Below are 12,909 nucleotides of genomic sequence, written 5' to 3' on the forward strand. Positions count from 1 at the left end.
GGATCCCACACACTGGCATTATTTAAAAGAAAGCAAGATCAAAGAGGAGTAAATGTGACTGAATCACTGAATACTTTTTGAAATGTTAAAAATAAACTCACATTTGTTTCAATAGAGAAGTGTTCTCTTGCTCAAGAAAGGTAGATGTTACTCACAGTTCTAAGAGAATAGTTGCATCTAATACTCAAATAGCCATAATGAGGACAAGAGAAGCAAGGAAAACTAAAATCTAGACAGAATTTTTAATAATTCATTTTCCTTTGGGGCATCTGGGTAGCTCAGTCAGTCGAGCGTGCAACTCTTGATTTCAGCTCAGGTCATGATCTCAAGGCTGGAGGATGGAGCAGAAAGTCTGCTTCTCTCCCTCTTCCCACCCCACCCTCTGCTCTCTCTCTAAAATAAACAATATCTTTAAAAAAAATTCATTTTCCTTCCTCTAGATCACTTGCCATTTAAAAAGATGTGACAAAATATAAAATATATATTCTAAATATAAAATAATCCCTCAAATTAGCATTTTTCTGCTACAGGGGTCCCAATTTCAATTAAAAAATAATTTTTATCCCGGGAAATTTTCTCACTTTATGCTGTGAACAGCGGGGACGCCTGGGTGGCTCAGCCGGTGAGCGTCTGCCTTTGGCTCAGGGCGTCATCCTGGAGTTCCTGGATCAAGTCCCAAATCAGGCCCTCCACAGGGAGCCTGCTCCTCCCTCTGCCCGTGTCTCTGCCTCTCTCTCCGTGTCTCTCATGAAAAAATAAATAAACTCTTTAAAAGAAAACAAACTGTGAATAGTGTATCGGTTTCTCCAAGGACAAAAAGTGGTTTGACAAGAGCGGACTCAAAATGTCCTCTTGTTAAGCAGAGTCTGATGCCAAAAGGCAATTTGGAACCGAAAAAGACAGATATAAGTAGTCATTTCTAAGGAGCAAACAGTTGTGTGTTTTATATTGCTTCCTATATGCTTCCTGCTGTGACAACAGTTTTTGCTTTGCCTCCCACCCTGGGCCCAACAGGAAGCTGATCCCTGGGGGGTACAACCGTGGTAGGTACCCACCTGCATCGCAGCACACCTGCCTTCCACCTCAAAGGTGGGTGAACCACTATCGCATTGGACAGAATTGCCTCAGAAGTTTCTATTCCGGTGCTGCAATGTCCTAATCATTACAAATGATCTGATCTGCTGCTCCTTTTTCTACGCATCATCAAAGCACCCTGGCGGGAATTGTGGAATCATGTGCAGGAAAGTTTCTGCTTAAAAGAACCGACTCTACACCCAGACCTACAACTTTGCATCACTTCTGAGGTCTTGGAGATTCTTCTCTCTCACTTGGAAGGACCGTGAGCTGGAGGAATTCAGCAGCAGCATTTCTCTATTCTGTTCCTGCAGTAGGACCATGGTGACATTTCTACACAGGCCAGAATGACGGAGCCACTGGCTCCCTTCAGGTAGACAGGCATGTGGAGAGAATCCATCCGAACGCCAATTTCACTACTACCATATAAAACAGTTGTAAAACACTTCTTTTGGAACGAACCTTGAGGGCAACGGGACACATATCTTTGAACATCCACAAGGATGCTGAATCCTTACCCTGTGAGAGTGAATGAGGATAGCCACAGGCCATTCAGGGTACAAGTCTGGCCTTGGAGGGTAATACAGTTTTGCGTCCCAAATCAGGTGGGACTATAAATTGATGAGACTAATTCTTCTTGAAAGATTAAAAATAGCTTTGAAGGCAATTCCCAAAAATATTTCGGAAAATCCAGAATCTTAATAATTCTAAATAAAGATTTTTAGAAAGGCCATACTGACTCTTGCTGTAAATTCTGACATTCAAAATAAGGCTTCACTGTAGTCATTCTCGTCCTCCCCAGAGGATGGCTCACACTCGGCAGGGTGCCAAATCCCCGGAGCTATTATGGTCTCCATTCCACAGGTGAGAAACGAAGCCTGAAGAAATGCAAGCCAAGTGGCCTAGCCAGACTTCAAAGGGCACTTTACTGATTTCAGTGTACCAACCCTTGGTCATGACCCCCTTTTGTCTCCCAGGACTACTTGTAATTCTTTTCCTAGAAAGATGACTCCTTTTTGGTACTAAAAAGACCAAGGGAAAGAAAACAAACTGGTAAACATAATTCATGTGGAACATCTTAAGGAATGCAGATGCTTTTTTCTCTAAGTGGAGACATTATCTGTACATGAAAGCTTAATTTCCATACTTATTAGCTTTGCCCTCAGAGATCCAAAGATTGCAGCCTCAAATTCTGGACTTAGGTGTCCAAATACCAATGATGTTTGCTTGGAGGAAAGCAATTCTATAATTTATAAACATCTACATGGTACTTTTATTTTTAAATAGCATTTAGCATAAATCTCCTCTCTCATTCAAACTGATGAACGTGAAGTGCCTCTTTCGGGGAAATACAGAAGTCCTCTGAGGACCACAGGGACAAGTCACCAGAGAGGTGAGCATGGACAGTGAAGGGACCAGCAATGGTAAAAACTAAAAATCATTTCCATAAGTAAAGTTATTCTAAGCTTCCTATGTAGACATTTAAAAAAAAAACTACTCAAGTGTAATTGACACACAGTGTCCAGTGTACATGTTTGTTTCAGGTGAGGGTAATTGAACAACTCTGTACATTAAATGCTCACAATGCTAAGTGGAGTCACCATCTGATAACATACAACACTACTACAATATCACTGACCATATCCTCTTTTCATCTCTGTAAACATGTAATTCTGACTTCAAAGTTACTTCCTTCTCCCCTCCCAGTAAACTCAACCACTGTCTTAAGTGATGGCCATTTATCTTCTGTAACACCCACACAAACCTGATATTAAAATTAACCAATGGCAAGTAGCTATTTTATAATAAAATACAAAAACTTCATGTTACATCACATTTGTCCTTTGCTTCCATGGCTGGGTAGATTGTCATATTAGAGGCATCACTGGGGGACCGTGAACTTGTTTGGTGCCCACATCAGGAAATATCCAGTGTTACACTTTGGACTGACTCTTTTCAGGTCAGCCCCTCATCCTGGGTCACTGTGGAAGACTTCCAAGATGACATGGCATCAGAGAGAAGTTTCATCCCCTACCACCACAGGTGGGGTAATTTATCTGATCATAAGGGAACATGAAGTGCTGAATTTTTGCATGATTTTAATGGGCATGCTAACAGTAGAGGGGATTGTGTCTACTATGGCTAAAGAGAGAAAGAAAAGAAAAAAATATACACATGAATAATTTTAAACATCCAAGTTGGTGAAAGACTTTTTCTAAGAGCACTACCTAAACTCTGAAGTATCAAATAATTAAAAGGGCATCAGTTAATACTCAAAATGGCCAAACATTCTACGCAGATAATATCATAACCCCTAACACCTTTCCAGGGGAGATTTACTTTATCATGGAGAGAAGCAAAGAGAAACCTAGTTAGATTTGGACACCCATCTGTAAGAAGAAAAATATGACAAGACACCTTAATTTAGAAAAATAACTTTGTGTTTCATCAATTTTCACAAGCAGCAAGATAACGTGACTTTATAAATGTGGCCACCAGAACTGTGATTCAAGCATTAAGATGGTGGGAGAGCATGGTACTAAGGGTACTAAGGTAGTCTGAAGGGTTCCCATTTCTCAGCAGTACCACTGTATCATATAATCTGTAAGTGAATGCCCAAAATAAAGTTGTAATTGCCATCATCCTAACGGCCAACCCTAACATCAGAGAGCAATCATTTGATCTGGATTCCCGCCTTAGTAACAAAAAAATCATAAAGGAGAAAGGTCTATTAGCCATTTGGTGGAACCTAATTAAATTGTCAACAGTCTACCATTTTGACCTACAAAAATGTCAATTTTATACAGTTCACCAAATAGAACAGTCTTTGAACATTATTCCCAGTGGGATGATAAAGAAGTTTAAAAACAAGTGACATAGGGATCCCTGGGTGGCGCAGCGGTTTGGCGCCTGCCTTTGGCCCAGGGTGCGATCCTGGAGACCCGGGATCGAATCCCACATCGGGCTCCCAGTGCATGGAGCCTGCTTCTCCCTCTGCCTGTGTCTCTGCCCCCCCCCCTCTCTCTGTGACTATCATAAATAAATAAAAATTAAAAAAAAAAAAAATTAAAAAAAAAAAACAAAAAAAAAAACAAGTGACATAGCAATATAACACAGTATTCTTTGGGCATATGATAACCTAACAACTTATTTGAGAAGTAAATGTCTTAATCACATTTGATGTTCTAATAATTACCCGTATAATTAACAACAATCAGGAAAGCACATTTTCATCATACTCTGCCATTAGCAAGCTGATCATTTCAACTTCTTTAGACCTTACTTTTTTCATCCCTAAGTATGATCAGATGATCACTTATGTCCCTTTCTATTTTGATCACAGAATTAAATGGAAGATGTTGTACTAATAGGAATCACTATATTTAATGAGGATAGTAAAAGGTTTGGGTCATTCAGTAGTGTGAGCTAGTAGAGCAATCAAGTTTGTACGAATTTGCTTTTTTTTTTTAATAGAATAATCCTTCCTACCCCCATTCTTCTTACTCCTCCCCCCAAACAAAAGTTTTTATTAATGCCACATTCCTTAAGAAAGTATTGGTAAACAATTAATTCATATTTCCAAACTTGGTTTCTATTATATGGTCTGTCTTTATAAATAAAAGAACAATAGGGCTACCTGGGTGGCTCAGTCAGTTGAGTGTTCAACTCTTGATTTCGGCTCAGGTCATGATCTCAGGGTCTTGAGATCAAGCCCCAGGTTGGGCTCTGTGCTCAGTGGGGAGTCTGAGATTCTCTTTCCCTCTCCCTCTACCCCTGTTTATGCTCTCTCTCTCTTTCTATAATAAATAAATATATTTTTAAAACAAACAACACTGACTTACACATGAAAATTTGACAGTGCAGAAAAGTACCAGACAATCAGAAAAAGAATAAGATCACAAAGGAATGAAGCAGTCAGGGGAGAAATTCTACAAACAGATAAACAATAAAAACAAATAACTTTTATATGTCCCAGATGCCCCAGACGAAGAAGAGCTCCTTTAAACTCCATAACACAAGCCACCAGGAAAGGCACTAATGTTGCCTCCATTTTGCAGATATAGGTGTTGAGATTTTGAGGTATCATCTAATTCATGTAGGACCGCATATCATTTGAGACCAAATTCAAATTGAACCCTCGGAATCTGACACAGACATGGAGGAAACTGGACTTGACCTCACTCCTCAGAGACGGGAGCCTTGGAGAAGAGGGACACACCAAACATGAGCCAGAAGGAGAGAAGAGTGGGTACACAGGCCCAGGTACAGAAATGAAAGGACATCACCTCCAGAAGAAACCAAGTATGACATATGGGGTTAAAGTCAGGCTCTGGAGGGGCCCCATGATTTGTACCTGGGTATTTCCTTACTGGTCTCCACATAAAAGGAAAGTCACAAGACTGTAAAAGTTTAGGTACTCTCTAAAAAATGTAGAGGTTTTTAGTCGCAAATTATCTTGGTATTCTTTGAAAGGAAGTATCTGCAATTGTTAGAATTTTGAGAAGCATCTTAATTTTCCTGTTTTAAATCAAGATCTTAAAAAAAATAAGATGAATGACACCACAGCCATTCTCTTTCACAGTCTCTGAACTCATGTCAGACTACAGGCATCTGTGCCCCGCAAGGAATGCAGAATGTTACGTTTTTCATAACAGTAAAGCTAGTTTATGGCTTTTCTATCTAAAGTCTTCATCATAAGATATTTAAGCAACTGGCACTAAGAATGAATCAAAACAAAACAAAACAAATCCCTAAGTCATTGAAAACCCACTCAAATGCTTTCTGAATGGTGTTCTATGGCTGTTTGTAGATAAAACTTGCAAAATACAGAACATCAGAGACATCTATAAAATGTATGTTTTTCTGAACCCTCCAGATTCAGTCTCACACTTTTTCCAGGAAAAAGGCAAAGCAATTTTGATGGTATTATAATCTCTTCCATTCTGTAGTCTAAATGTGTTCTTACCTCACAATTGCTGAGATCAAGAGAAACTCCCTTCAAGTTATGATTGCAAGCCAGGCCCAACAACAGTGCTCTGAGGGGAGAAAACACACACGTTAGACAGAAATTCCACACGTTGCCCCAAAACATAGTCACATGCTGAATAAAGCCTAGAGAAGGAAGAATGCTTTTCCGAACCACAGGTCAAGCACCAAGCACCACCTCAGGTTTTAAAATCCCGACCGCATTTCTGCCTCCCAGACTCCGTGAGAAAATGATGCTGTAACATTCTTCTGTTTGACGGGCAGTGGACGTATTATGAATGCATGACCTTCCAGGACCGCTTTTCCTATGCAAATAAACCAACAGTACTCCTAACTGCACACTGAAATTAAATTGTGTTCATCACAGATCAGTTCCCACCTGCATCTGCTTAAGAACACCTTTAATATTGTTTAGGAAATTATTAGGCAATTGTTATCACAGTAGCAAAATAACACTGGTTTTCCCTAAGGAACAGGTTATGAAGAAGTCAGGCTCTGTAGTATCTAGCATAGGAAATTACGGTCTATGCAGAGGGCTGTTTTTTTGTTTTTTGTTTTTGGTTTTTTTTTTTTAAGCATCTACAGCAGGAGGTAAGAGAGAAGGCACAAGTCTGGAGCCTTGAGTCCAGGATCCTGCCTGTCCAGCTGGCCACCACTAGCTGGTGTCGGGGCAAACTGCATCAGCACCATGGAAAGGAATTTTCTGATTTGCACGTCGAGGAGGCTGGACTCATCACATGGATCACATCTCTAAAACAATGAATTGGTTCCACCTGTACAAGTCAATCCTGTACAATCATGCACTTTGGCAGGCTTGATGCAGACATTTTACACGTGTGCACACATCTATCAGTCACACCGAAGGGATCAGACCTGCACCAGGTCCTGGGAGAAGCACACAGGTGAGCACCAGAGAGCTCCTGATTTCAGGCACGGGCAATGGTGGGCACACATCATAGGCATATAGGAGGAAGTATCAGTGGGTGGAACCAGGAGGCGGGGGCCCACCACCTGTTCTCAATGTTCCCAGGAAAGGGACTGCACCCAGTAGACTCCAAAAATACCCCGGGTTAAGAGTGAGGTGGGAAAGGCTGGGCAGATGTCACCTGGGCGCATACTCCTGTTTAATTATTTACTAAATTGCTTCTCTTTCCCTAACTAGTGCTTCCCCCCAGCCCCTTCTGCCCCCCCTTTCCTTCTTGGGGGCAGTCTTGAGCGGCTGAAATTGCCTGAGACGGAGAAGCCCAAGGCCAGTCCCCAAGTCCTGGCTCTGTACTGACCGCGTGGTAGCTCCTGAGACATCACACGCTGCTTTTCTCCTATCTCAGGTGCTCATCAGCAAAATGGGAGAGTCAGCACATGACCAAAGAGGTCCCTTCTTGTTCTAACAAATGCTGGGGTTCTAGAACCTAGCCACATATTTTAACACTATATTCTTACAATGCTTCAGTGGGAGGGAAATTCTTCCTGTTGGTCTTACACGAAGATGAAGGCTGAGGAAACAATGGTGCACATTAAGATACTGACACACGGATAGTACCGAAGACCAGCCATGAGGAGGGAACAGCTCCCGAGGCTCTAAATACAAACAATTCACAGCAATTGCAAAACAAAGCCAGACAGAACAGCTACAAAGCCTGGCATGTGCTGGGGAAAGCCCTACAGCAGGAAGCCTTATTACTTTTAACCCAGGGATGGAAGGAAACCTGTCTTCACGACTGTCCTCTTTAATCCTCCAACTGTAATCCTGGTTAACAGAAGAATTTGTATCTTATTTCACTGGCTCTGGATATGTGAGGCTAGTTACGACTTTTGAGTAGCACGTGCAATAGGGTTCTTAAAAATACTCAGTCTGAGGGGCACCTGGGTGTCTCAGTGGTTGAGCATCTGCCTTTGGCTCAGGTCGTGATCCCAGGGTCCTGGGATCGAGTCCCACACCGGGCTCCCCACTGGGAGCCTGCTTCTCCCTCTATGTCTCTGCCTCCCTGTGTCTCTCATTAATAAATAAATAAAATCTAAAAAAAAAAAAAACCCTCAGCCCAGGAGATGGGGAGAAGGGGTGCCATGTGAAAGGGAGCCAAGAGGGCACTGGGAAGTAGACACGAGGGGGAACAAAGTGAAGGTGCCAGCATGAGCAGGACACAGGAGCTCGGGCCTTACTCTGCGTGACACAGGACAAGGAGCATCCTCAGGACAGATGAGGACCATGCTGTCCTGAAGACTTTAGAAAACACCAAGGAACAATGTCATCATGTTCTTTACTAAAACTGAAATACTTCATCGTGGACTGCAAGGAGAAAGCGCAGCTCTGAAGTAAGCAGTCATATGCTTTCCACTGCTTTTGAAGCAGCCCCAAATAGAAGAATACTTCTGCAGAATACTGTTATGTCCAAACTTAGTAGGTTTCTCTCAATTTTAGTAACATGCTGCTGAAGCGAGCACAACAGGTTTCTCTCAAAAGAAGGTGCATTGCTTTAGCATATTTTCTGATGGCTGCTGACCCCCAATCTTTCAGCAAGCTAAGGCCTCCACTACCCCTCTTGGTACAGGGGAAAGTGGCGGGGCAGGCATGTCCTGAGCTGGTGGCAGTTGGTGGTGGCAGTGGACACTGCGATGCACCTCCCAGAACCCCCTCGACAGTCAGTCTTCATCAGCGGTGGCCTTGGCTGAAGCAAATGTCATGTCCCAGGCCATATCCTTCCAGAGGTAGACTACAGACCAAGGACTGATGGACACAGGGTCAGGGTGTTCCAGCCTCCATCTCCTACATGTTGTGCTCCATCTTAACATCTGCTTCACGGGAAACCCAACCTGTGACTGTGAGTTTGGGCAAATTACGTAGCTTCCTGGGCCTCCATTTCCTCCACTCTAAACTAGGAATCCCACACCGCCTGCTCACAGGTGCTGTCAACATTGATGGTTACGGCCCACATACAAGCAGAGACCCAGTATCTAAATTGGGGTCCTGCTTTGCAAGTTCTCTTCCATTCCCACCACCTCACAGGTAAACCCGAACACCTTAGTTTTGTTGTATCTTTTCAAGGTATAGAATTACATTAAATGTACCTACGGAATTTTGCTTACAGACTCTTCAGCCATGGAGCCTGTTCCCTCACATTAAAATTTTTATTAAGTAAAACACAGAGCTGAAGAGACCACTGCCAGGACACTATTAGATGTTCACATAAATAACAACAGGTCACAAGATTTAACAATTACAAAGTTCACTTTGAGGTATGATTTTTTTTTTATCAGTAAGTCTCTATAATAAACAATACAGTGGGGGATCCCTGGATGGCTCAGCGGTTTAGTGCCTGCCTTCGGCCCAGGGTATGGCCCTGGAGTCTCGGGACCAAGTCCCACGTCAGGCTCCCTGCATGGAGCCTGCTTCTCCCTCTGCCTGTGTCTTTGTCCCGCCCCCTGTGTCTCTCATGAATAAAAAAATTAAATAAATAAACAAATAAACAAATAATACAGTAAAATCCAGCATTGTGGTGGTATGGAACATTCTGTAAAATCAATAATGCTAATCAATCAAGTGCTACTCTACATTTCACAGGATCAAGAACATTAAAAGAATTGGAATGCTGTGCACCTGTCACTAAAACTGTTTTGATCTCCTATTGGTACAATGAGGACAAGGATCAAGTGTGGATTTGCTTTCTACCCAGTACCACTTTCTTATCTGGCACACTTCAAATGCTCAATAAATATTAGTTAAATGAATGAATAAGTAAATATGACTAAATTATAATGGATCCTCTTTTAGAATACTGATTCCATTAGTTTAATTAATATCCACACAAAGAGTCTCATCATGAGGCTTTCACTATCTGTAGCTGTTACATTTATAGACCTTCAATATATCAATTCAATGTTTAAAACAACAACAACAAAAAAAGGCTGCCATATCCATTGGATTTTTTTCTTAGTACTTGACTAGATCTACTGTCCTTAAAGACATTCATTGTTTAAGTCCTATGGTGCCATGTGAGATACTGCAATCAAGAATTAAACACCTCTCAAAAAAAAAAAAAAAAAAAAAAAAAAGAATTAAACACCTCTCAAAGAGAAAAAAGGCAACTCACAAATTAGATAAAGATTAATTTTCTAGTAAAATTAATAGCAGACATTAATTTTAACATTTCATACAAATTAAATGCTGATTTACATGCCAACTGGGGAAAGGAGAAATCTGTGTATGCATTTGAGCATATGCAACATGTACATACTCTTAACTACTTGAAAATATGTTCTTTAGACTTAAAGAGAATTTGATGCTATAGCCCTTTTGATTATTTCTGGCAATGGTGAACAGAAATTTCAATGATGATAAATTATCCTCAAGCCATATTTTAGTTAAAGAGTTTAACTCCACCACTAGGAATGTTAACCCATTACCTAAGTTGACTGCCAAATAAAAACACCAGACAGACAGCCTATACCGACCTAGGTAATTCAGTAACTAAAGCACCTAAAAACCAACTCTGCTGCATACACACTGTGTATAGAATTTATTAAGGTTAGGAGAAATATGTAGAATAAATATTGAGTAGAACACACATAATATGAATATACCTAAAACAGGCTGAACAGAGGTTAACATAAAGGCAACAGCATCTGAGTGCATATTTATAGAAGATCAGTGACAACTGCCAAGGTCACAAACCAAAGGAAGATTTTTTTTTTTTTAAACAGAAGATGCAATAATATCAACAGCGCACAATGTACTCAAAAAGAATGTGATTTCCTTTTGTGTCCCAAGTTAGAAAGGCATTTTCATCTGCGCTGCCTGTTTTAGGATTATGTGTCATCTTCTTCAAGTACATTCATAATAACAATCTGAACGTTAAAAGTTCTGGTGAAAATTAATTGACCACTCACTTTAAGGGCTCAGGAGACAGTTTTGTGCCTGAAAGGTTGAGTTGCATCAGAGCCAGGGAGCTACTGAAAAACTGTTTGAAGGATGGGGGTACTTCTTTTCCTTTCCTAAAAAACAAAACACGAGAGTCATGCTAGCAGTTGCACCTCTGGTCCTGTACCCCACTCCCAGATTGGCAAAATTACCCATTGGTTATTCAGACACTGGGAAATAACCCATGAATCCATAACGTTTTTGGGAGAAATTTAAAGGTAAAAAGAAACAAAATGCCTGGAAGCTAAATATATCCAATGCCATCAAAGGAATGATGCAAGAGAAGTTAAGACATTTAAGTCTTTAAAACTATTGCTATTAATCGCAGCCAATGAACTCAATGTGTTTGCCCACAGATCTCCTTGTTTGAGTTTTTAAGAAATTAGAGGTCAAAGGAGATGTAGATTTCTCACAATTTAAAGAGCTTTCCCCCTGGGTGGCATTGAATACTTAGAATTATTACATGCACTTTGGCAATACTCTTGGATGTGGCATGTCTTAGATTCAATAATATGCGACCAGATGTTGAACCGAGGAAAAACACAGAAAGTCTGATTGGCATGAAGCCTGCAAGGCAAATGGCCTGCTCAGCTCTTCCGCCATCGGGCAAATATAATAATTTCAGGCCAAATATTAAAATAAAGACAAAACTCTAAAGGAGAGTTTACATATTACATATTACATATTTACATTACATATTACATATTACATATTTGGCTGTAAATTCCAAATATGTGCCCTTGTTGTTATAGTAGAAATCATACATCTCGAGAAAGAGGCAGAGTCAGTGCCACACTATGAGGGTTTTAGAAAAACAAGATCCCAGGGTCAAAGTTGGAATGTGAACCCTCTGCTTGTTTTGTTCTATCTGCCAGAATTGATGGCATGATTGAGTAAATCCACATGTATAAAGCACTAGCCTGATGAAGAGTAAACACTCATTTAATGGTAGTTATTCACACTCTGTGGGTGGATTCACAGAGACTGAGGGCAGAGGCCAGGCCAGGTCTAGCTCAACCATATAACATTCAACAATATTTCTTGTACAGAGGTCCAGGAAAACTTGTCAATATTAGAAAAAAGTTTTTAAAACAAGATAATTTTAAAACAAGCAGAATCTCTAAGAGGTTGAAAATAAATTTAAGAGGAAAGAGAATTCTGGTGGAATACATGTTAGATGTTTCCCATGAACTCTGGTTCCAAATAGTGTAAGAATATAAGCTTATGCGCTCCTGTTTGTTTTTTGTTAGCAAATGTTAAAATATTCTCTGAATATACGTTCTCCTACTACTACTTTGTCTGGTGTCTACTGTACCAATGTTTCCAAATATCCATTGCCCTTTTCTGTGAGAAGATGATGCCTCATCACCCCACCCACTGGCAGGCTTGGTCACGCGAGTCACTTTGGGCAAGGGGACATCACATCAAATAGAAGTGATGTGTATGACTTTCAGAGAGAAGCTTTCTCAGCCAGCATGAGCAGTAATTCTTGGTCCTCTGCTGTGTGGCTAGAGATCTGCCTTCCAAAATAAAGGCAATGTGTCCAGCCTACAAAGGACGTGTCACAAAATTACGACTGCTGAAAGCCATGGAGATGGGGGTGGGAAGGGAGGATCATTTGTTATTATGAAGCAATCTAACCTATTCTGACTGATATACTTATGAACAAAAGTATGAATAGCCTGGCGGACAGTCCACAGCTCAATGTAAATGCATCAATTTCAAGATAATTACTAAGGCTTGCTAGGATTGTACCTAGGTAAGGTGCTAGGTATTCAATAAAACCTCTCATTTGGAAGACAAGGTGATTTATTAGTAAGCTCAATAGCTCTACTGAAGACGAGTCATCACAAAGGGGGCACCTGGGTGCCTCAGGTGGTTAAGTGGCCAACTCTTGATTTAGGTTCAGGTCAGGATCTCACAGTCATGGGATT

General features: G+C 40.9%; 1 protein-coding gene across 5 annotated transcripts in view; it reads right to left on the reverse strand.

Annotated features, from left to right (window-relative positions):
- Positions 1 to 12,909, reverse strand: part of CARMIL1 (capping protein regulator and myosin 1 linker 1) — a 318,108-nt gene that overhangs the window by 116,534 nt on the left and 188,665 nt on the right. For all 5 annotated transcript variants that reach the window (XM_041771073.1, XM_041771071.1, XM_041771070.1 and 2 more), the window contains exons 16-17: positions 10,945 to 11,049; positions 6,041 to 6,110 (exon numbers count right to left, since the gene is read on the reverse strand). In XM_041771073.1, coding sequence (XP_041627007.1) covers positions 6,041 to 6,110; positions 10,945 to 11,049 — 175 coding nt within the window. The remainder of the gene's footprint in view (positions 1 to 6,040; positions 6,111 to 10,944; positions 11,050 to 12,909) is intronic.

The sequence above is a fragment of the Vulpes lagopus genome, chromosome 10, assembly GCF_018345385.1.
Source record: "Vulpes lagopus strain Blue_001 chromosome 10, ASM1834538v1, whole genome shotgun sequence".
Taxonomy (NCBI): Eukaryota; Metazoa; Chordata; class Mammalia; order Carnivora; family Canidae; genus Vulpes; species Vulpes lagopus.